Source organism: Lampetra fluviatilis, chromosome 6 (assembly GCF_964198595.1).
Source record: "Lampetra fluviatilis chromosome 6, kcLamFluv1.1, whole genome shotgun sequence".
In the NCBI taxonomy this organism is placed as follows: domain Eukaryota; kingdom Metazoa; phylum Chordata; class Hyperoartia; order Petromyzontiformes; family Petromyzontidae; genus Lampetra; species Lampetra fluviatilis.
In genome coordinates, this window is record NC_136280.1 from 2,428,074 (window position 1) to 2,451,057 (window position 22,984).

The following is a 22,984-nucleotide window of genomic DNA, read 5'->3' on the forward strand; positions in this document are numbered from 1 at the left end:
AAATATGCCACGAATAGCCTTTACAAACTGTTGGGGCAAGTGCTGTTAGCGAGCACCTATGAAGGCCGGGATGACACACGAGGGGGTGGGTGGACAGCAACGCGCACGACCGCCTTTGTCTTCCCAGTGGTGATGTTTTTTTTACACGGAACCAGGTACTCATTTGAGGCTGAGTCGACCAAGGGGAGGCCCAGGACCTGTTCAGATAATCGTCACCGGTGTTGGCCGTGAGCGGGAATCGAACTTGTCGCAATAACAACCACCACCACCACTTTCCACAACCACCACCACTTTCCACCACCACTTGTCGTAACAACAATCACCACCACCACTTGCCACAACCACCACAACCACTTGTCGCAATAACAACCACCACCACTTGTCGCAACAACCACCACTTTCCACAACCACCACCACTTTCCACAACCACCACCACTTGTCACAAGTTTTTTCCCACAACCACCACCACTTGTCACAAGTTTTCCCACCACCACTTTCCCCAACCACCACCACTTGTCACACGTTTTCCCACCACCACTTTCCACAACCACCACCACTTGGCACAAGTTTTCCCACCACCACTTTCCACAACCACCACCACTTGTCACACGTTTTCCCACCACCACTTTCCACAACCACCACCACTTGTCACACGTTTTCCCACCACCACTTTCCCCAACCACCACCACTTGTCACACGTTTTCCCACCACCACTTTCCCCAACCACCACCACTTGTCACACGTTTTCCCACCACCACTTTCCACAACCACCACCACTTGTCACACGTTTTCCCACCACCACTTTCCACAACCACCACCACTTGTCACAAGTTTTCCCACCACCACTTTCCACAACCACCACCACTTGGCACAAGTTTTTCCACCACCACTTTCCACAACCACCACCACTTGTCACACGTTTTCCCACCACCACTTTCCACAACCACCACCACTTGTCACACGTTTTCCCACCACCACTTTCCACAACCACCACCACTTGTCACACGTTTTCCCACCACCACTTTCCACAACCACCACCACTTGTCACACGTTTTCCCACCACCACTTTCCACAACCACCACCACTTGTCACACGTTTTCCCACCACCACTTTCCACAACCACCACCACTTGTCACAAGTTTTCCCACCACCACTTTCCCCAACAACCACCACTTGTCACACGTTTTCCCACCACCACTTTCCCCAACCACCACCACTTGTCACACGTTTTCCCACCACCACTTTCCACAACCACCACCACTTGTCACAAGTTTTCCCACCACCACTTTCCACAACCACCACCACTTGTCACACGTTTTCCCACCACCACTTTCCACAACCACCACCACTTGTCACACGTTTTCCCACCACCACTTTCCACAACCACCACCACTTGTCACACGTTTTCCCACCACCACTTTCCCCAACCACCACCACTTGTCACACGTTTTCCCACCACCACTTTCCACAACCACCACCACTTGTCACACGTTTTCCCACCACCACTTTCCACAACAACCACCACTTGTCACACGTTTTCCCACCACCACTTTCCCCAACCACCACCACTTGTCACAAGTTTTCCCACCACCACTTTCCACAACCACCACCACTTGTCACACGTTTTCCCACCACCACTTTCCACAACCACCACCACTTGTCACAAGTTTTCCCACCACCACTTTCCACAACCACCACCACTTGTCACAAGTTTTCCCACCACCACTTTCCACAACCACCACCACTTGTCACACGTTTTCCCACCACCACTTTTCACAACCACCACCACTTGTCACACGTTTTCCCACCACCACTTTCCACAACCACCACCACTTGTCACAAGTTTTCCCACCACCACTTTCCACAACCACCACCACTTGTCACAAGTTTTCCCACCACCACTTTCCACAACCACCACCACTTGTCACACGTTTTCCCACCACCACTTTCCACAACCACCACCACTTGTCACAAGTTTTCCCACCACCACTTTCCCCAACCACCACCACTTGTCACACGTTTTCCCACCACCACGACCGTGTGACCACAACGAGAGGCGACAGCTCACAGCCAGCAGCCCGCCTGCTCCACCGACCCCCAACTCCAGCATCGAAGGGCAGCAGCAGCAGGAGCAGCATTCCAGTAGCGTGCGGCATAGCGTAGACCGGGGCATGAAGTGCTGCTGCTTAGAGGCTGTGCCTCGCACTGGGATTTTTTTGCACAGCGTTGGTGTACGGTGCTTTTTTCTAGATTTTTTGCTGTTTTTCCCCCTGGATTTTCAGTTTGCACATAGTCACATAGTCACTTTAAGATGTTTTCTTGTTCATGTTTTTGTTTGTTGCGGTTGCACCCGATTCAACAGCCCAATGGCTCACAGGGCTATACCAAATAAATGAACTTGAAAACTTGAAAACCAGATGTTGACTGCATGCTGTGTATGACCTGTCCATTGGCTATGCTATTCAGAGAGCACCTCTAAGACCTGCAGTCCACAGGCTATGCTGTTTATGTGACCTGAATGTTGGCTATGCAATGCATTCAGCACGAATGATTGCTCACAATGCTGTATATGATCTGGCTACTGTCCATATCCTACGTCAGCGTGAGTTCATCAGCAAGTACTTGGCTATAATGCACACGGCAAGCGTAATGACACCTGGCTACGCCGAATATCACCTGGATATTGGCTATACAATACATACAGCACGACGAATTCCTTGCGACGCTGTAACTACGCTTGGCTATTTGCATGCCATGTTGAGTTGACGGCTTGCAGGACCCGGGATATTGGCTATGCTGCAACATTGCAAGGTAATGTGTTTGTGTGCGTGCTGTGTGTGTGAGGGCTGTGTGTGCTGTGTGCTGTGTGTGTGTGCTGTGTGTGTGTGTGCTGTGGGTGTGTACTGTGTGTGTGTGCTGTGTGTACTGTGTGTGCTGTGTGTGTGTGCTGTGTGTGTGTGTGCGTGTGAGTGCTGTGTGTGTGCTGTGTGTGCTGTATGTGGGCTGTCTGTGTGGGCTGTCTGTGTGTGCTGCGTGTGTGCTATGTGTGTGTACTGTGTGTGTGCTGTGCGTGTGTGTGTTGTGTGTGTGCTGTGTGTATGCTATGTGTGTGTGCTGTGTGTGTGTGCTGTGTGTCTGTGTGTGTGCTGTGTGTGTGTGCTGTGTGTGTGCTGTGTGTGTGTGTGCGTGTGAGTGCTGTGTGTGTGCTGTGTGTGTGTGCTGTGTGTGCTGCGTGTGGGATGTCTGTGTGTGCTGTGTGTGTGCTGTGTGTGTGTACTATGTGTGTACTGTGTGTGTGCTGTGTGTGCGTGCTGTGTGTGTGTGTTGTGTGTGTGCTGTGTGTGTGCTATGTGTGTGTGAGGGCTGTGTGTGCTGTGTGTGTGCTATGTGTGTGTGAGGGCTGTGTGTGTGCTGTGGGTGTGTACTGTGTGCGTGTGCTGTGTGTCTGTGTGTGTGCTGTGTGTGTGTGCTGTGTGTGTGCTGTGTGTGTGTGCGTGTGAGTGCTGTGTGTGTGCTGTGTGTGTGCTGTGTGTGGGCTGTCTGTGTGTGCTGTGTGTGTGCTGTGTGTGTGTGCTATGTGTGTACTGTGTGTGTGCTGTGTGTGCGTGCTGTGTGTGTGTGTTGTGTGTGTGCTGTGTGTGTGCTATGTGTGTGTGAGGGCTGTGTGTGCTGTGTGTGTGCTATGTGTGTGTGAGGGCTGTGTGTGTGCTGTGGGTGTGTACTGTGTGCTGTGTGTACTGTGTGTGCTGTGTGTGTGTGCTGTGTGTGTGCTATGTGTGTGTGAGGGCTGTGTGTACTGTGTGTGTGCGTGCTGTGTGTGTGCTGTGTGTGCTGTGTGTGTGTACTGTGTGTGTGTGTGCTATGTGTGTGTGGGGACTGTGTGTGTGTGCTGTGTGTGTGCTATGTGTGTGTGAGGGCTGTGTGTGTGTGTGTGCTGTGTGTGCGTGCTGTGTGCTGTGTGTGTGTTGTGTGTGTGCGGTGTGTGTGAGGGCTGTGTCTGTGTGCGTGCGCTGTGTGTGTGAGTGCTGTGTGTGTATGCTGTGTGTGTGTGTGCTGTGTGTGCTTTGTGTGTGTGCTATCTGTGTGTGAGGGCTGTGTGTGTGTGCTGTGTGTGTGCTGTGTGTGTGCTGTGTGTGTGAGGGCTGTGTCTGTGTGCGTGCGCGGTGTGTGAGTGCTGTGTGTGTATGCTGTGTGTGTGCGTGCTGTGTGTGTGTGCTGTGGGAGTGCTGTGTGTGTACTGTGTGTGTGTACTGTGTGTGTGTGCTATGTGTGTGTGTACTGTGTGTGTGTGCGTGTCTGTGTGCGCGTGCTGTGTGTGTGTGCTGTGTGTGTGTGCTGTGCGTGCTGTATGTGTGTGCGTGTCTCTGTGTGTGTGCCGTGTGTGTGCTGTGTGTGTGTGTGCTGTGCGTGCTGTGTGTGTGTGTGCGTGCCGTGTGTGAGGGCTGTGTGTGATGTGTGTGTGCGTGCTGTGTGTGTGTCTGTGTGTGTCTGTGTGAGGGCTGTGTGTGCGTGCTGTGTGTGTGTGTGCTGTGTGTGTGTCTCTGTGTGTGCCGTGTGTGTGTGCTGTGTGTGTGTGCGTGTACTGTGTGTGTGTGTACTCTGTGTGTGTGCTATGTGTGTGTGAGGGCTGTGTGTGTACTGTGTGTGTCTGTGTGCGCGTGCTGTGTGTGTGTGTGCGTGTCTGTGCGCGCGGTCTCTGCGTGTCTGTGTGCACGTGTACAGTATCTCGCCCACGTTTCCTGTGTCGTCAAAGTAAGGAAGTGAAATAAACTTCTCTCCCCATGCCCCAACTTGGCTCGCCACTTGTTCCACAGATAATTGTTATTATCCAAGAGGCATCATCATCAACATCAACCACCCTCCATCATCCCAGGTGACCGGTGGTACAGAAAAAGGGCAGCAAGACGTCTTCTGACAGGTAAAGGGTTCACAGTTCCCGATTGTTTATTTTACTCGGAACACATCACATCATCATCGCACCATAAACTTGCAGTACGACGTGGTCCACATGTTTTGTGACCCCCCCCCCTCTCCCGATTAATTTACCCCTAACAAGTTTACCCTTTGCATATCGATTTATGTTTGCAATAAACCTGACTTTATGCTTGTAATGTGTCTCGCAGCTGCTAAGCACGACAATGCCCCCCCCCTCTCTCTCTCGTGTTGATCACTCACAGGCAGCTGTCACCGCTGCAGTAGCTTTTGTTTGATGTTGTTCTTGTGCTGTCAATCATTCCCTCCGCGTGTATAAGAGTTGCACATTGCCAGGCACGATGGGTACTGTGGGATCGGTCGCAGTTTCACTTTCGAGTCCTCCTCCTCTGCTACACCCTTGGTAGGAGCTGGTGGGGTGGGGGGCTCCTACACACCCGGCACACCACGATGTCGAGGCGACAGCGTCTGTCGCCTCGACAGACCTGGGTTTCACCTGAGGACGGCTGCTTGCGTTGTGGCCGAAACGTCGTGAGAATTATTTTATTACGTTTTATTTTTATTATTTTATTACTTCCCTTCTACGTGACTTTACCGAAAGAACCAAGGAGATGAACAATTATGTTACTGAACAAAAACGGTTTTATGTATTAATTTTGATAATTGGTACTTATCATGCTACTGTCTCTGTGATCTTGCATGCTGCTGCTTGCTTGATATGTGCATGCACACACTCACATGCCTTATTACAGACAAAATCAGACCTCCCCTAGGTCGACTCAGCTTCAAATGCGTACCTGGTGTGGTGCGTAAACATCGCTACTAAGGAGACAAAGGCGGCCGTGCGTGGTGTTGGCCACCCACGCTAACAGCACTTGCCCCAAGTCTGTTCAGGCTATACAGGGGAGCTTTGTATTTGCGGTTCACCCATAAAACCTGGGTCTGTCCGGTGACATGTCAGCAGCGAGCCTTCTACACTTCACGTGGCCTCAAGGTGCACCCAGCCTGGCACAAGCGCTGCGGTGACGGAACCGCCGCTCGGTGTCGAATGGTGACTGTTGTTGTTGTACTCCGAACTCACCGCGTGATGGTTCGATTCCAGATCGCGTGGCCCCCATCACAACACGTCCCGTGATGGCGGTGGCAGAGCCGGATTACCTGTTGGACGTCGATCACATCGCGTCGATCAATGGCGAGGTTGTCCGAGAGAACTTGATCCAACATCATCAGCAGCACGGAGTTGACGATCAGCAGCAGCAGCATCATCCCACGGTGACTCCACATCGCATCGCCATCATCATTCGACACCTGACTACAACATCACCATTCTGATGATGATCACAGCCCATCGATATCATCATTAACATCTCGTCACCATCTTCACTCACAACCCAACTATATCATTATTCTCATGAGCACATACAATATACACAATAATTTACATGAACAAATGCCATCTACAGTAAAACCTTGGATTGCGAGCATAATTCATTCCGGAAACGTGTTTGTAATCCAAAGCACTCGTATATCAAAGCACTCGTATATCAGTTGTGATCACGTGACGCTTGGCAGACAAAGCGTATGCGTACTACTCGTATTGCAAGACCTCGCTCGTTTATCAATTTAATATTTATTTAAAACATTTGCTCGTCTTGCAAAACACTCGCAGACCAAGTTACTCGCAATCCAAGGTATTACTGTATATCATTATCCTCTACATACATTCCCATCCCATCTAAATAATCATCATCATCATCGTTCTACTGAAGACCTACATCATCATGCTCATCCAATCTTCATCATTAGTTACATTACAGCCAAACCACCATTCACATTCTATCAACACCTTCGTCCACTTTACCTCTGTTGCCATCGTCATTCACACCATCCTCTCCACGTTGCCTCTTTCTTCCCTGTCTCCTTCGTTGCCTTTGATCCCAAGCTAACCTTGCAGTTGGCCGTGCAGTTAACCAGGAAGATGACCACGCAGTTGACCACGTGGTTGGCCGTGAAGTTGACCACGCAGTTGACCACGTAGTTGACCGTGAAGGTGACCAGAGCCACGTTCATATTTATAGCACTACCAGAGTGTTGGGGATATGCTTAAGTAAATTGGGGTAGGTCAGCCATGTAATTGCGTCCGTAAAGTGTCAATTTACACTCTCAACACCTGATGCAGACACAGCCTGCCAGGCATACACCGGAACTTGAAAGCAATCACAAGGGACATGACCTTACAGCATTAACGGTAACCAGATCATGCAATAATGCCATATTGGTATGGTGCGTTGAAATATTTAATGTGCGTATTGGTAATTCAAATTTGTGTACAGTTCTCTGTTCTGCACCCACTGCTGCATGAGATGATGTCCCAGATGTGTTAAAAAAAAAAAACACTTGTGAACCGGAAGAACCGGCTGCACATTACAGTGTTTAAAGTAGCAATAAAGTAAGTAACATAGTGAACCTGTCCCTCATGACCAAAACAATTACCCAGAATGCTGCACGAAAAGTTGAGGGAGGCGGAGGGGTAAAAGGGGGCCGTTGCACCCCCCAAAAACACAAATTGAGAGCCGTCGATTGTCTATACATGTTAAAGATAAATAATGTGCATTTAATAATTCGTGATGCATTATAAGTATTTAATTTTAGATGTATTTAATGTTATAAGATTAAGTGAAATTTCTATGCAACGAATGTTGTTTTCCAAAATGTGAGACTCGGTCATCATGAACATCGTGGCCCTCAAAAGAAAAAACATAATCGGTGACGTTTCAGGCAATGGTCCTTCTACATGGCACAAAGGCAGATCACTTTCGTCTGGGAGATGGGAGTGGTGGTGCAGTGGTTAACTCACTGTTCTATGAATTTGTCAACCGTAATTCATTTCTCAGCCATGGCTATCATCAGTGGCGAAAACGATATGTACACGAGACCTGGGCCTGCCCAATGTCATCTGAGCGTTAAATGAGCACAAGGCTTGGTATGAAGGCTGGGCATTGTGCTGGCCACAAGACTCCCTCATGTGCCTTGCAGGCCTTAATAGGTGCTCACTACCATCATCGACCCGCTGATTCTTATACAGCAGGGATGTCGAACATATGGCCTGTGGTCCGGATAAAGCTCACAACTTTAATTCATACAGCTACATGAGGTCCACCACTTCGAAACGGCCAGAAAACAATGTTTATCCGTCGCCGCAAACATCTTCAACCGCACTAATCGGGCTCTAGAGGGGGAAATATATTTTCGACCTGGAAATAACACCATGTTTCTAACTTAGTGTGGTCAGCCACTTCTGTGCCTACAAGGGCTTTTTGTAGTAACAGAAGTGACGGAGTGGGTGTTAATGCGTAGTTATTTGAAAGTTCTGTTCGGTCCTCAGTAAACTAAGAACAAGTTCCTCACGTGTGCTACAAAGGCTGTAACAGGGGAGACGCTGTGTCTGTATGCGCGTCCCGCAGGACCTTCCAGACGATGACCTCCTCAACAGCATCGACCCCAATTATAACGAGGAGGAGGAGGAGAGGAAGTACTTCCGTCGCAAGCGACTGGGCGTCATCAAGAACGTGATCTCGGCAAGCGTGGGCGCGATGCTCACCTACTCCGTCTACCTGGGTAGGCCCGCGCATAGCGGCGCCACGGTCCCACTCCCAATACTGAACGGCGTGCACACAAGCTGGGCCTCACCGAAGTACCCGTGTGACTCAGGAGGCTCATAGTGGTCGTGTCCGAGACACTGATCCGACACCGCTGATAATCCTGTGCTTGAATCTGGGCGAAATCTGGCCTATATTGAAGGCCTGTGTGGTTTGGAATGTCAAGATAACTTGAGTGCGCTGCAAAGTGGAGTGTGCCTCGTCCTCAGCACAAGATTGTCCCACAATGCAATGTGCCAGCAACATTTTATAATTTAACTTTTAATTTAAATACAGTTGTTTAGGAATACTTTGTGACTATTGACAGGGGTTGTTTTTTACTCAATAGCTACGATTAGATATCTCTATTCACATGGCAATTTAACAACTGGTCATCAAAAAACATTTTTCAAATGTAATTCTTATCAGTCCCCGTGGTGTTTAGTGGAGTCCTCAGTGCATATCCACTCTATCCCTCTGGCCTCGAGAATGTTGTGCTATAAAGAAGGGCCAATGCCCGAAACGTCGCCCATTATATTATTTGTTTAATTTTTAAGGCCATAGTGTTCTTGACACACGTTGAGTATTTTTACTCTTACGTATTGAAAGCCCTGTAATTCTGACCTCGGCTCGACCCCTGCGATTGACCCCCCCATCGCCTGCCCGCGCGTGCAGGCCTGATCCAGATGCAGTTCATCCTCCATTACGACAGCACGTACCGCGACGTCAAGTACAGCAACGTGGGGCTGCAGGACATCGACGAGAAGATCCTCATGGGCATCAACATCACGCCACTCGTGGGGCTCTGCTACACGCCCATGCTCATCAGGTGCTCGCAGCGTCTCGCCTCCGCGTAAAAAAAAATATTCGATCCACGGTTTTTCAAACGAGGCAACAGACAAAACCCGATTGCAGAACGTAAGGCCAGAGATACACGACGGCGGTGGCGGCGGCCAAAATGGGAAACGGTACGAGGAAGTAAAAATGGGAGCATAACAAAAGGGAAGATGGTATACTTGGTGCAGCGCTAGCGCACTGCACCAAGAGCCGAGTGACCCGAGTTCGATTCCCGGCCATGGCCATGGCTTACACCACTTCTGAATGATAATGTGAACCAGTCTCTGTGTTCCCTCTTTTATTATCCAACCCATGATGACCGGCACGGTGAAGTATTTTCAAAACAACCCTGAAGACAGCGACTGCATGGGGAGTTCTTCATCCAGCAGTGGCGGGTTGACAAAGCGCTCTAAAATATTAATTTAGTTGAGGTGAAGAATTTACCATTGCAACGGTGCATTCAAATGCCTTCAGAGCCATGGGAGAATAAAAAGAAAAAAATAAGGTTTGGGATGCTAATTCGGTAATGTGGCTCTGTAAACACTCTCAGGTAAGTAAAAGCGACTGTTGACACTCACCATTCAAGTAATGCACCTTAGAAGAGTTTATTGTCCTGGGTTCCTGTGTGACTGGAGTGAGCTGCCCTGGCCCAGGCCCTTGTCTCACCCCTCGTGTTGCCCTTCACATCACCTCTCACCTCACCCCTTGCGTCTCGATTCTTATTGCCCCCCCCCTCCCCCGTCACATGTCACGCCTCAATTTGCTACCCACGTCGCTCCTCACGTTATCCCTCATGTCTCCCCTTGTACTGCCCCTCACATTGTCCCTCACGACGTCCCCTCGTAGGTTCTTCGGCACCAAGTGGGTGATGTTCCTGGCCACGGGAATCTATGCCCTCTTCGTCTCCACCAACTACTGGGAGCGGAAGTACACGCTGGTGCCGGCCGCGGTGGCCATCGGCTCCGTCATCGTGCCGCTCTGGGCATCGCTGGGGAACTACATCACGCGGTGAGGCCCCAACAGCATGGGCCTCTCGTGGCACCGGCAACGCCGCTTCGCTTCCCGAAAGTGGAAAATTCCATGGCAGAATTTTCAGACGGTGCCCTTTTTTCCACCAAATTTTCACACCAAACCCTTCTCGGAAAATTCAAAGTGTCCAATGAAATCCATCAGGGTGCATTTCCCATCCTGTCCCATTTATGGCAGTGAGAAAAAAAAGCAGCAGCCATGCCCATGTTTCCGTCGCCAGCAAGGAGACAAATTTGCGGAGGCCTTGCGTTCCGAACCGTTGAATGAAAAGGATGGGGGGCCAGAAACGTCTTCTGATTTGTTGTCGTTTTTGTTTGTTGTTGCTACCACCCGTCCCAGGATGGCCCAGAAATACCACGAGTACACAAACTACAAGGAGCAGCAGGAGGAGGAGGATAGGCAGGTGAAGGGAGTCTGCCACAGGTACATCATCATCTTCCAAGCCATCTTCTACTCCTGTTTCATGGTGAGTCCGCGGTCGTTTGGCGCGCGGGGGAGATTTGCGCTGACGTGCCGATGGTGCGGCGCCTGTCCGTTTGTCCCTCGTCCAAGTTTATTGTTACGTCACGAAAGACGTTAACAGTTTGGTTTCCTGTCGCCCTCACATGGTGCCACTGTCGCCACAGCGGGCAGGGAGGCCTTGACCAAGACCCCCGAGGCGCAAGGCCGCAGCATTGCTGCGCTGACGATTCCTAGCGAGGGTGACAGCGCGATATAGTTCTCCCACTATTCTGCCGCGGTCTTAAATTGCCGTGCTCTTGTCTCCCCAGTGCTGATGTTTACACAGCTTACCGGGCCCTAATTGAAGGCTGAGTCGACATAGCGGAGGCCCACGACCAGTTCAGATATTCGCCACTGTTATCGGTCGTGACCAGGAATTGAACTCGGGAGCGACGGGTTCATAGCGACGCAGCGCGCTGAATGCTGCTGACCACTACTGTCGCTACCCACAAATGTGCGTGCATGCGCACACACAAAGACAAAGATCCCCCGTATAGCCTCAACAGACTGTTGGGACAAGTGCTGTTAGCGAGCACCTATGAAGGCCGGCACGGCACACAAGGGAGTGGGTGGTCAGCACCACGCCGGACCGCCTTTGTCTCACTCGTGGTGATGTTTACACACCGCACTAGGTACTCATTTGAGGATGAGTTGACCTCGGGAGTTTCAGGACCGCTTTAGTTAATCGTGACTGGTGTTGACCATGAGCGGGAATCGAACTTGGGTCGCTGGGTTCATAGCGCAGCGCGCTAACCGATGTGTGCCCGTGCACACGCACACACGCTCGATTGTGCCGCTCGTGTTTGAGTTAGAGCTGAACGATTTGGGGAAAATATGTAATTGCGATTTTTCTGACAGATATTGCGATTGCGATTTGATTTGCGATTTAATTTTTTAAAGTGAAGCTTCAGTTCAATATTCACTGTGTAATAGATTTATAACATGTGATGGAGCATTACCACATGATACCATCAAAATATGAACTGCTCTATATATTGTAATGCAAGGATGAGAACTTAAAATATATGAATTGCTTCCAACATGTATTTATCAAACATAGAACAATTGTTCTATGTTATATATATATAATAATAAATAATACAATTCCAATAAGAAAGTAATAGGACTTTTCAAATCGCAAAAATCGCAGCCTTTGCGATTTGCTAATCGCATTGTTTCAAATTTCGATTTCAAATCGATTAATCATTCAGCCCTAGTTTGAGTCTGCATCCACCGTTTCCCGTTCCCTTTTTTTCTTTCCCCTCAACAGTTGAGCTTCGTGTGGGCCCAGATGCCTTTTGAGTTCTTCATCAAGCAACACCTCAACAATTACAACCACACCCTCTACAACGTCAAGGTTTGCGGTAGGCCCTGCAGACGAAGACGGACATTAGCCAGCTGCTCAGCCGCACGGTGAACGTGATGAACGTGATGAACGTGGGCGCCGACAAACAAGCGCGCGCTTGTGTGTGCCCCATTGCGATTCTAGATTTGAAGCTTTCGTGACTGCAAGGACTCATACTCTTTGTTTTTTTTTTCGGTAAAGTCACGTAGGTAAAAAATAAAATTAAAATGAATGAAAGTAATAATTATTATTTTATTTATATTATTACTTTTCTTAATTTTAATTTTATTTTTTACCTACGTGACTTTACCAAAGAAACCTAAGAGTGTGCCCCATTGCGAGTTGAATGGTCACGAGGAGAGACATTTTCCGAATTGATTTAGAGTTCAGTGTAACTATCGACATTTAACAAACAAAAATAATCTTCATACGTTCACGTGGCGCCATCGACGTCACGTCAAGAGATGAACAAATGTGTTCGTGGAACTCGGCTGCGGTGAGCGGTGCATCACCTTGTGTCAAATGACGTCAGAGGACGATGTCGCGCGACTCTACTTCAGTCGGTCTTCCCGTCCGGCGAGCGGTCGTCGCATTCTCAAATCGATCCACGGTGTTTCATTCTCATACAGAGCTGGGATTGACAGAATTAAGTGAAAATGTAACATTCCATCAGCTCGTCGCAACGTGAGAACACACTTTAATAATGGACACATTATTTGGTGATGCTGCTGCTGCTGATACTGCGTTGGCAGCGGTACCGAAGTTCAATTAACAACAAAAAATCCTCATGCATTCATCAATGACACTGTGGCCTTGAAAAATAAAAAGTATATTATTAAAATTAAAGTATATAATAGGTGACGTTTCGGGCAGTGGCCCTTCATCACAGCACACACTTGCCTCTCTTATGTGCCCTAAAGACGGGCAATTTCCCAAAACGTCGCCCATTATACACGTCTTGTTTTTCAAGGTGCTGTTATTGACGAATGTGTTCACTTCAATAATATAATAATATACAGCTGAAACCAGCCGATTCTAACCCCAGGATTTCCAGTCTTGATCGACCGCTTTGAAGTGGTAATAGCGCCCCCCCTCCAGAGCCACCCAGTGACGTACCACTCACTGCAGTCTCCATCCCACGGTAATGGACGCATTGATCTAAAGCCTCGCGTTGCTCTCACCGCCCTCGTCAGGACGCGGATGTTTACTTCTGAGCGCGAGAATGAGCACGGCGTTGGTGAACAACGTCGTACGCTCACTTACAAATTACTCAGTCGGGACTGTACACAGCAGTAATTGCCCCCGCCACTGGGCAGACGAATTCCCCCGGCTCTCTCTTGCAAATGAGGCTCATCCTGGTCTCTTGAGTGCTCGCCTGGTTATGCAGAATCAACTTAGAAACTTCAAACCCGTATTCCTGCAGGCTCCCTCGGCTGTGCAGACCCAGCTGCAAAGCCACGAGGAAATGCTCAGTTATGGGAGGCAGCGCAATGGGGAAGCTGGCAACCAGCTGCGGTTAAATCGTGGCTTTTCTCAGTCAGAACGCGTTTTGTGCATTGACTCGAATGAGTCTCTAGCCCGGGTGAAGCCCTACGAGATCCACAAAAGATGCCAACGTTGGCCCAGCGTTGGCATGTTTATAGGATAAACATGTGGTCTCCGGCTTTGCGGTGAAATTGCCTCCGAGAAGCCCATAGTATTTGTGTGCTCACCCCTTGTGACAATGTCATGCCTTGCGTCGTTTTACCCCACGTGAAATTTGAATGAGAGCAGAAAATCCCAAATGAAAGCTAATGCGATCGAGAGAGAGAGAGAAAAGATGGAATGTTATTTTAATCTGTTAGGAGACGCAGCTGAGAATTGTGGTCCGGCGCAGGTGGCTGCTCTAAGCTGGGTTTAATATAAACCATCGGGGGGGGGGGGGTGCGGGCGATACAAATTGCCGGTGGCTATTGAGCTCCGTCTGCCTCCAGCCTGGCCGACGTGACGTTCAAAATGAGTCGGCAGTGGCTTCGGAGGGGAAGTCTCGCGGCGTGCCGCTTTAGCACGTGTCTCTGTGGATTCGCTTTGTGCGTACAGTGGGGGACGTATTCATGAAGGGGGCCGGGGGGGGCGCGTTTGTGAACACAGGGATTAAAAGTGGCACAGACTCGACTCGCTTGCCGGTCGGTATTGCTCGAGATTAACACGTGCCCCAGACTTTGACAAAATCTTAGGAAAATTAGCTGCTTTTATCCGGCATAGTGCTCGGTTCGGGCCACGAAAGCGAAACACACCAGACACAGGGAACTAAAGAGAGGAACCTCTGCTTATGTGTGTGTGGGTATGTTCATGCTGACGTGTGTGTGTGTATTTGTGTGGTAGGGCAGTGCTTTAACCACTGTGCTCTAACCACTGCGCTACGAATCCAGTAATCGGAGTTCAGTTTTCGCAGCCATGGTTAACGACAATGGAGATTGTCGTGAGCAGGCCCTGGGCCTCCCCTAAGTTGACCCAGCATTAAATGAGGGCCTACTGTGGTGGGGCAACAACGGCAGCCATCCCTCCTCCCATTGCTCCAACAGGAGAGATTTAAGAGAGTTGACCGGTAACTTAAAGGCTACATGGGGTAACTTTGTCTTCGTTTTTTTGGTGTTTGTGTGCATGCATGTGTTCAATAAATGAGGCCCCGGTGCGGTGTGCGAATATATTTTTGGGAGACAAAGGCGGCCGGTCGGTCGGTCAGCCGGCCTATTGGTGCGAGACACACCACCCCCTCGCACGCCGCCGTGTCGGCCGTCAACGGTAGGCTCACAAGCTGCACTTGACTTAACGGCGTGCGAAGGTCACATGGGGGATCTTCGTTTGTGTGCTTGCGCAGGCACGAGAGAGAGGGGAACGATCGATGGCTTCAACAACACGGTGCTGGAGCGTCTTCCCAAGAGCATGCACCTCATCATCGTGGAGAGCGTGCTCATGGCCGTCGCCTTCCTCGCCATGATGATGGTAGCACCCTCCCTGCCCCCCCACCCCCCACGTCGCTCAACCGCCCCCTTTCACCTGGGTAAAAATAGGCTTTGTACCTCGGTAAAAACTGTTTCTTCAAGTCCATGTTGTCAAAGTCCAACGGGAGACGGTACACTTAACCTGATCCCTGTGGACGGTGACACGGACATAGAAAAATGTGACGGTTCCAGCCACATGCCCACGTTGGTGTGCAACGTTGCACGTTTGCTGGGTATGGGTGTTTCGGAAACACGTGGATGCGAGCAGTCTGTGGCGGTGCCGCACAGAACTCGGCGGGGTCTGCGGCTCGGACTGCGTGTTGTTCGGCTCCATGTGCTGGGAGCTTCTTTGGCATGTGAAGCGGAACGTTGGACATCGTACCTTGGGAGTTTGGCACCCCGGAGCAACAATGGTTTTCTGCCGCGCAGCAGCCGAGCGGACTTGCTTCCGGCATCAAACGTAGACAGACGGCATGTGCGGCGGTGTTCCCACGCCTAACCCATTCACACTAAACACTCATTGGCGTCGCTGTGGAGAAATATAAGTAGCAAAGTAAATAAGCAGGCAATGCCACCTCCGATGATTTATTTTGTGACATTCTCCATAGAGACGCTAATTATTATTAAGCGTTGTGCATTATATAATTTTGCGTTAAAGTAGGACCCGTATCTAATAGAGAAAGGGCCTCTTGCCTATAGAATATCTGACAGATCGCCAGCGTTTGTAAAAGTAAACCTGATTCACTTGATGTGTTGAACCAGTACTGCTTTATAGGATGCACTTCCCAAAAAGGCCAGATGGTCGGATGTGTAAAAAAAAATAGAAATATGTATACTTTCTGATGTATATATTTTTATGTTAAGGGATATATATATGAAGGAGGCGAATTGTCCGTTTGGGATGTGTAAAAAAAAAAGGTATACTGTTAAATTTTTTTTATGTTGAGGTACAGATATGTGAAGTAAGCAAATCTCCCCCTTGTGGTAGATGGTGGAGTGCGTAAAACTAAAAATGAGTACAGTAAAACCTTGGATTGCGAGCATAATTCGTTCCGGAAACGTGTTTGTTATCCAAAGCACTCGTATATCAAAGCACTCGTATATCAAAGCACTCGTATATGAGTTGTGATCACGTGACGCTCGGCAGACAAAGCGTGTACACGTACTACTCGTACTGCAAGACCTCGCTCGTTTATCAAATAAAAATTTATTGAAATTTTTTGCTCGTCTTGCAAAACACTCGCAGACCAAGTTACTCGCAAGCCAAGGTTTTACTGTTTACTTTTCATGCCGGTGCTCGCGCTCAGATGCTGCTGCTGTGCGGCGCCGCGTACCGGCCCACGGAGGAGATCGACCTGCGCAGCATCGGCTGGGGGAACATCTTCCAGCTGCCGTTCAAGCACATGCGCGACTACCGCCTGCGCCTGCTGCTGCCCTTCTTCATCTACAGCGGCTTCGAGATCCTCTTCGTGTGCACGGGCTTCACCCTGGTGAGGGTGGGACAAGCGGCGAGGCGTTGGGTCGCGACGACCGCCCCGTCGCTGTGCTGGGAAATTCAATAACGGCCGGGCGGCTCAGAGGCCTCTGATCCTTTGGCGAAGTGGAGGCAGCGAGGGTTGTTGGATCACCACGTGAACGCTGTCGAACTCCCTTTCCTGTGGGTTGTCGAGGAGGTGCCCTGTGGCCTTGCTTGTTGTGAGAATGCGGTTCGAGCAAACGTGGACTCCCACCTGTTCTTCTCTCTGTATGTGAGTGATGCGACCCTTGCAGGCGTAGGTTTTCTCCCGGTGCTGCGGCTTCTTCCGACGCACACATTCTCATGAATTGGCTGGTAACGCCTTAAATATGTAGAGGACGGCAGAGCTTGGGAGGGAATTCGGTGGCGGCTCACCGCCTGGCTGCTTTTCCCGCTCGTCTGTGGTTCCACCTCGCACCTCCGAGTCGCTCTCTCTCTACGAGAGCGATGAAAGGATGCTGCACGGCAGGGCGGTGGCACGCTACGAGTTGGCATTATGATTGTACGAGGTCTTCAGAGACCTGAGCTAGTACTGCTGAGATCCTGGTTTGAAATCCAGGCAGTTCCCCACGATGAAACTGGCTTCTCAAACTGCGAGTGGACGGTCTCAGCCAGGTCGCCAATGACTGCACAACCCCCTCCCGCCCCCATACTATTCAATTTATTTTTGGACTTCATTGAGCAGAATTCCAGTACTCTCAGTGCCATAGGCAGGTGGGAACGTGCTGCCCTTGTGCGGTGTGAAAGGGCCTCACTTGGAGGGATGTCGTCGGAGGTAGCTCTGCCATAGCTGCTTGGGCCGCTGGGCAGTTTGTGCCACTCTCCGACGCGAGGCACCGTTGTGCCGCTCTGCGGGAGCTACGGATCGACGATTCGTCTCGTGATGCCGATTGCACGGTCGGGATAACGTTTGGGGGGAACAACATTTACAGGTTTTTTTTAATCCGAGAATGAATCACGATAGCATAGCTGGGCAATAATCCTATGAAAAATTGCATCAGCCAAACTAGAACACCGAACAACAGTTCAAAATGCAAACCGTTATTTTTTTCCCCTCCAATATCAACCCCCGACCCGGTGCCCTCCCCCACCATCCCTATGATGCCCGTGCAGTCGTACGGCGTGTGCTCGCTCGGGCTGGAGTCGATGGGCACCATTCTGATGGCGTACGGCGTGGCGGCGGGCCTGGGCAGCCTGCTGTCGCTGGGGCAGCTGCGTGCGCCGCGCTGCACGTGCCTGTACGCCGGCGCGGCGCTGCACCTGGTGCTCATCGTGGTGCTGTACGCTTGGGCGCCGACCCCGCGCGACCTCTCGCAGCGGTACTTCGTCTACACCGTCGCTGTGCTCTGGGGGGTGGGCAGCGGCCTCAACAAGACGGGCCTCAGCAGTGAGTGTGGGCGGGGAGGGGCCGGCTGGCTGGCCGGCAGAGATACGGCTACCTCTCGTTTTACGCGGGGGTTGTGTTCCTGAAAAAAACGGCGCGTAACTCATAATTACGTAAACGAAACATAATTTTCACATAAGAAACAAAGGAAATGGTTGGGTTTTGGGAGAGCACGTGGTCGAATCTCGTCTACATATTTTACTGGTTACAGTTACAGATTATATTTTTAATGCTACCATACAAGTGTAGTGTAAAATCACTCAGACGGACACGTTGTAACAAGTCACCTGCTTACACTTTATGAACCTATTCTTGCACCAGTTGTAGGCACTCTTAGAACTATCTACACGGTCACTGCGACCTAACTTCTTACACTCGTCTCTACGCTACATCTCACCTATCCTGCCCTCGGCAGCTCTGCTCCCAAGCGACTCCACACACAGCTTCTTCACCACACAGAGGCTTCGCACACAACGACTCCACACACAGCTTCTCCACCACACAGAGGCTTCGCACACAACGACTCCGCACACAGCTTCTTCACCACACAGAGGCTTCGCACACAACGACTCCGCACACAGCTTCTTCACCACACAGAGGCTTCGCACACAACGACTCCGCACACAGCTTCTCCACCACACAGAGGCTTCGCACACAACGACTCCGCACACAGCTTCTTCACCACACAGAGGCTTCGCACACAACGACTCCGCACACAGCTTCTTCACCACACAGAGGCTTCGCACACAACGACTCCGCACACAGCTTCTTCACCACACAGAGGCTTCGCACACAACGACTCCACACACAGCTTCTTCACCACACAGAGGCTTCGCACACAACGACTCCGCACACAGCTTCTTCACCACACAGAGGCTTCGCACACAGCGTCTCAGTACATAGCTTCTTCACCACACAGAGGCTTGCACAACAGCGCCCCAGCAGCTTCTCCACACAGAGGCTTGCACAACAGCGCCCCAGCAGCTTCTCCACACAGAGGCTTCTCACACTCTACTGCTGCCCTCGCCTACGCTCCCTGGGACCCACTCACTCGTCTGTCCCGGGCGGGGGGATCAACCACCACCTACCCGGCGACTCGCGAATGTTGAGGTCCGTTGACGGCTTGAGCGGCAGCGGCGAGATGTCTTTACTCTTGTCCCCAGCAACAACTAACTCTGCTCCGTTCACACACGTCCAATTATCCGAGAGCTCTCGTGTGCCTCTTTAAGCCTCGCCAGGCTGGCGCCTGTCAGCCCATTAATCAACCCTTATCTCCCTCTCCCTGGCAACACCTCCGGTGTCAGTGCACAACCGGTCGACGCGGTTTGCACCCGCTTAGCCCTTTAATTAGGTGGAGGTTTATTCGTGCAACCCCATGTTAGCAGACGCGCACCTGCTTGCCCTCAGTTGGCCTCGGTCAACTGTGCGCACCGCGTTTTTCACTACACCACACATGTAATTAAATAGGATATTTAGGCTATTTAAAGAAAAATATGAAGTAAAGCAAAAATATGTTTAACACGTCGTGAGATGCTTATTGGTAGGCGAAAGCGTGCACGACACAAAGTTCACGCGGACAAGATCTTAAAAAGATGCTGATGCTGGCCGCGCTTGAGGTTGCCGTACCGCACCTCAGGCATCGCTACTGAACTTCGCCGCCTGACTAACGATGAGTTCGCAGCACGTTCCATACACTCTGTGGTCAATGCGCTGGAGCGCGTTATTTCAATAAGAGTGCGCGCATAACGAATATAAGTGTAAATGTATTTAACTGGCTATTTCAAAATCGCTTTATCGCAAGGCGACTTATGTAGCGTCATTCGTGCTAATTGGCATCCCACAACGCTGCACGTTAATCACATGTAAGGGCCAACATCTATCTGTCCAGACAGCGACTACCGAGTTAATGAAAATCCCTCTGAATCAAAAAATGAATAAGCAAATCAAATGGCATGGAAAAAAAAAGTACAAACGGCAACAAAAAAGTTAATCACAACAAAGAGCACAACTGGAGCACAATTGTGCTCGGGTGTGGGAGGGCGGGGAGGGAAATAAATAAGTGTGTTCGTTACTGTGTTTGTTCATAATTCGTGCGTGTAACGTGCGTGTAACGTGCGTGTGAATGAGCACGTAACTTGTAACGTGTGTGGCAGTGTAACGGTTGTGTCACGTGTGCGTGTGACGTGCGTGTGACGTGCGTGTCGTAAGTCCTGCTGGGGATGCTGTACGAAGACAAGGATCGGCAGGACTTCATCTTCACGCTCTACCACTGGTGGCAAGCCGTGGCCATCTTCATCACCTACCTGTGGACGACCTACGTCTCCTACATGAAGGTGACACATCGAGGGGTGGGGGGGGGGTGCAGCAGGAATCCGATGAGTCATAAAGCTCTTTATTTCACAGCTGTCCAGTAGGGGCACGGGGTCAGGAGTGCAAAGTGTAAGAAAGGTAAACGAATCACTTAAAAAAACTAAACAATGTTTTATCTTTCCAGGTCAAGCCGACTGCGCTATTCGCTGTCCGGGGCTGAGCTCCAGAAAATATGGGGGGGGGGGGGTATTGTCCTTGGGATCCTGTGGTGTGCGGGGGGGGGGGGAAGGGGGGTAGTGGTGGAGGGTTGTGGTGCTCAGGAAGATATTCCATTAGAAATAAAGTCCCGGGCCCACACCTCCTCAGACATTGCTCAATTCATTTTCGAAACCATTTCTCTGACTTGTAGACTTCTTCCCCCCCCGCCCCCCCCCTCGTACAGGTGAAGCTGTCCTTCCTCCTCGCGTGCCTGCTGTTGGCCCTCGCGTGCTATGTCTACATGGAGCGCAAGGTGGCGCTCGGCCACCGCCCGCGCCTGCCCCGCCTGCCCAAGCCCAAGCGCCGCAACAAGGGCTACCGCTACTTCCTGGACGAGGACTCGGACGAGGAGTCGGACGAGGGCAGGCACGAGCGCGGCGACGACGACGACGACGACAGGGTGGACAGCGACTACGAGGAGAACGACGAGGTGGCGAGGGAGCGCCGGGACGGCAGCGGCGGCGGCGGCGACGGGAGCGGCGATAACGAGCGGCCGAGGCAGAGGCGCCAGGCACGCGCCGGGAGCAGGAGGAGGGAGGAGAGGGGCCTTGATAACGGCGCTCACGATGGCGCAGCGGCAGCGGACGACGGCGAATGAAACGCGAGCGAGCGCAGGCATCGCCCCCCCCCCCGTGAGCGGTGTGTGTGCGTGCGCGTGTGTTGGTGAAGTTGGTTGGCACAGTGTGAATCACGGGTGCCGTGTTTGCCCGTCGTCATTGCTAGATAACATGCGATACCTCGATTCGTTCCGTGGCCTCCTGCCTGGGAAGCCCTCGACACTTCACGTGGTCTCGCGGTGCACCGAGCCTGGCACAAAAGCTCCGTGGAGACGTCGCCGTCGTTGTTTCAATGGCGTATTGGTTAGCACACTTTTGCTGTCAATCCTGGAGAATAATAACCCGATTCTGTGCATTCCCTGGTTCCACTCAGCCCTAAATGAGTGCCTTGTTCGGTGTGTGCTGGGCACGGTGCTTGCCACGCCACTCCTCCGTGTGCACTTGCACTGTGCTCTCCTTAATAGGTGCCCACTAGCTGGTGCTGCTTTGGGGGTCTCTGTTTGTGCGTGCGAGCGAGCGTGAGAAACTGCCATGCCGGAGGGGAACGCACGCGGGCTTCTGTCCGGGACGAGAAGCGACGACGAGCGTCGTCGTCGTCCCAGGTCTCCCTTGGTGCCTGCCGCGATCTCACCTCCTTCCTTGTCGCCCACAACATCCTCGGATATTCCTCTCAAAAGTGGTCCCGGACGAGGGCGAGTGCCTGGGCGAGGATGAGTGCCCGGGATCAAATTAAGACCCCGCGTTCTTCTTGACGGTCACGACCATGAGCAGCGGAGTCAGCAGCAGCAGAAGAGAAAAATATTTGTCATTCGCCATCGTTTAAGTCTGCGCTCTTTGTATGTTATGTGTGTAACTTCTTTCGCACCGTACGCAGCAAACCATGCTCTTCGGAGGTGTGGGGGAAGGACACACAAACTAAACACAAAAAGCAGTTCTAAAGAAATTTGTTTTCAATTTAGATTTCAACGTGCATAGCTCCATTGGCTTCCGAATATCGCCCCCCAGGCAGACGGACCACCGCGGAGATGAACAATGCGGTGGTCCTTATCTGGTGGTGCGCGGGGGGTTCGGTGGATGAGATTGAGGCCCCCCTCCATCCCCCACCCCTAACAAGCAGCATTCGAGTGAGCTTAGCCGAGTTTTCTTCTAAGTGATGATTGCATTGAATTTGTGATTACGAACAGCTTATGCGAGCGTAAAACCGCATTTCTTTAACGTGTGGGTTTTTAACTGTCTACAATTGACGCCATTTTGTATAAACGTTCAAGGTTGTGGTTTTTTTTTATGATGCCAATGGTGAATCGATCGCGATGTCGTTCTCTTCAACTGGTTGCGTATTATTCTTGGCACATTTAATCCTGCCCATTACAATAAACGAACCTTTAAAAACAAATGTTTCACTCAGATGCACACCTGGATAAAACAAAAACATTCAAAGATAGGGAAAAAATGCGGATTATACGCAGGTTAATGTTGGACCAGATGACGCCAAAAGGCACCAATCAATTTCAAGGACAGTGCATACATTATCAGAGTTGTGTTTTTTGTTTGCATTCCGACTGCAGGTATTGTGGTCAATGTAAACATGACTCCTTGTAAAAAAGGTGTCAGTTTTGTTGCCAGATAAAAGGGTAAAAAAACAAGTATATGTTGCTCCTGGCAAAGGAGGTTCCAATGGTGACTTTCAAAAGCA

General features: G+C 50.8%; 1 protein-coding gene across 2 annotated transcripts; it reads left to right on the forward strand.

The window, feature by feature from the left end:
- Positions 1-4,766: 4,766 nt before the first annotated feature.
- Positions 4,767-22,670, forward strand: UNC93B1 (unc-93B1 regulator of TLR signaling). Of its 2 annotated transcripts, none has more exons than XM_078857492.1 (12): positions 4,767-4,918; positions 6,035-6,204; positions 8,397-8,550; positions 9,246-9,399; positions 10,254-10,415; positions 10,776-10,902; positions 12,208-12,301; positions 15,143-15,267; positions 16,574-16,756; positions 17,896-18,169; positions 20,375-20,499; positions 20,919-22,670. In XM_078857492.1, exons 2-12 carry the CDS (start codon positions 6,067-6,069, stop codon positions 21,330-21,332), a joined length of 1,950 nt encoding a protein of 649 aa, XP_078713618.1. In that variant the 5' UTR covers positions 4,767-4,918; positions 6,035-6,066; the 3' UTR covers positions 21,333-22,670. The 2 variants fall into 2 exon arrangements, with proteins under 2 accessions (XP_078713618.1, XP_078713619.1); XM_078857493.1 differs by lacking the exon at positions 4,767-4,918 and adding an exon at positions 5,257-5,335.
- Positions 22,671-22,984: the final 314 nt, after the last annotated feature.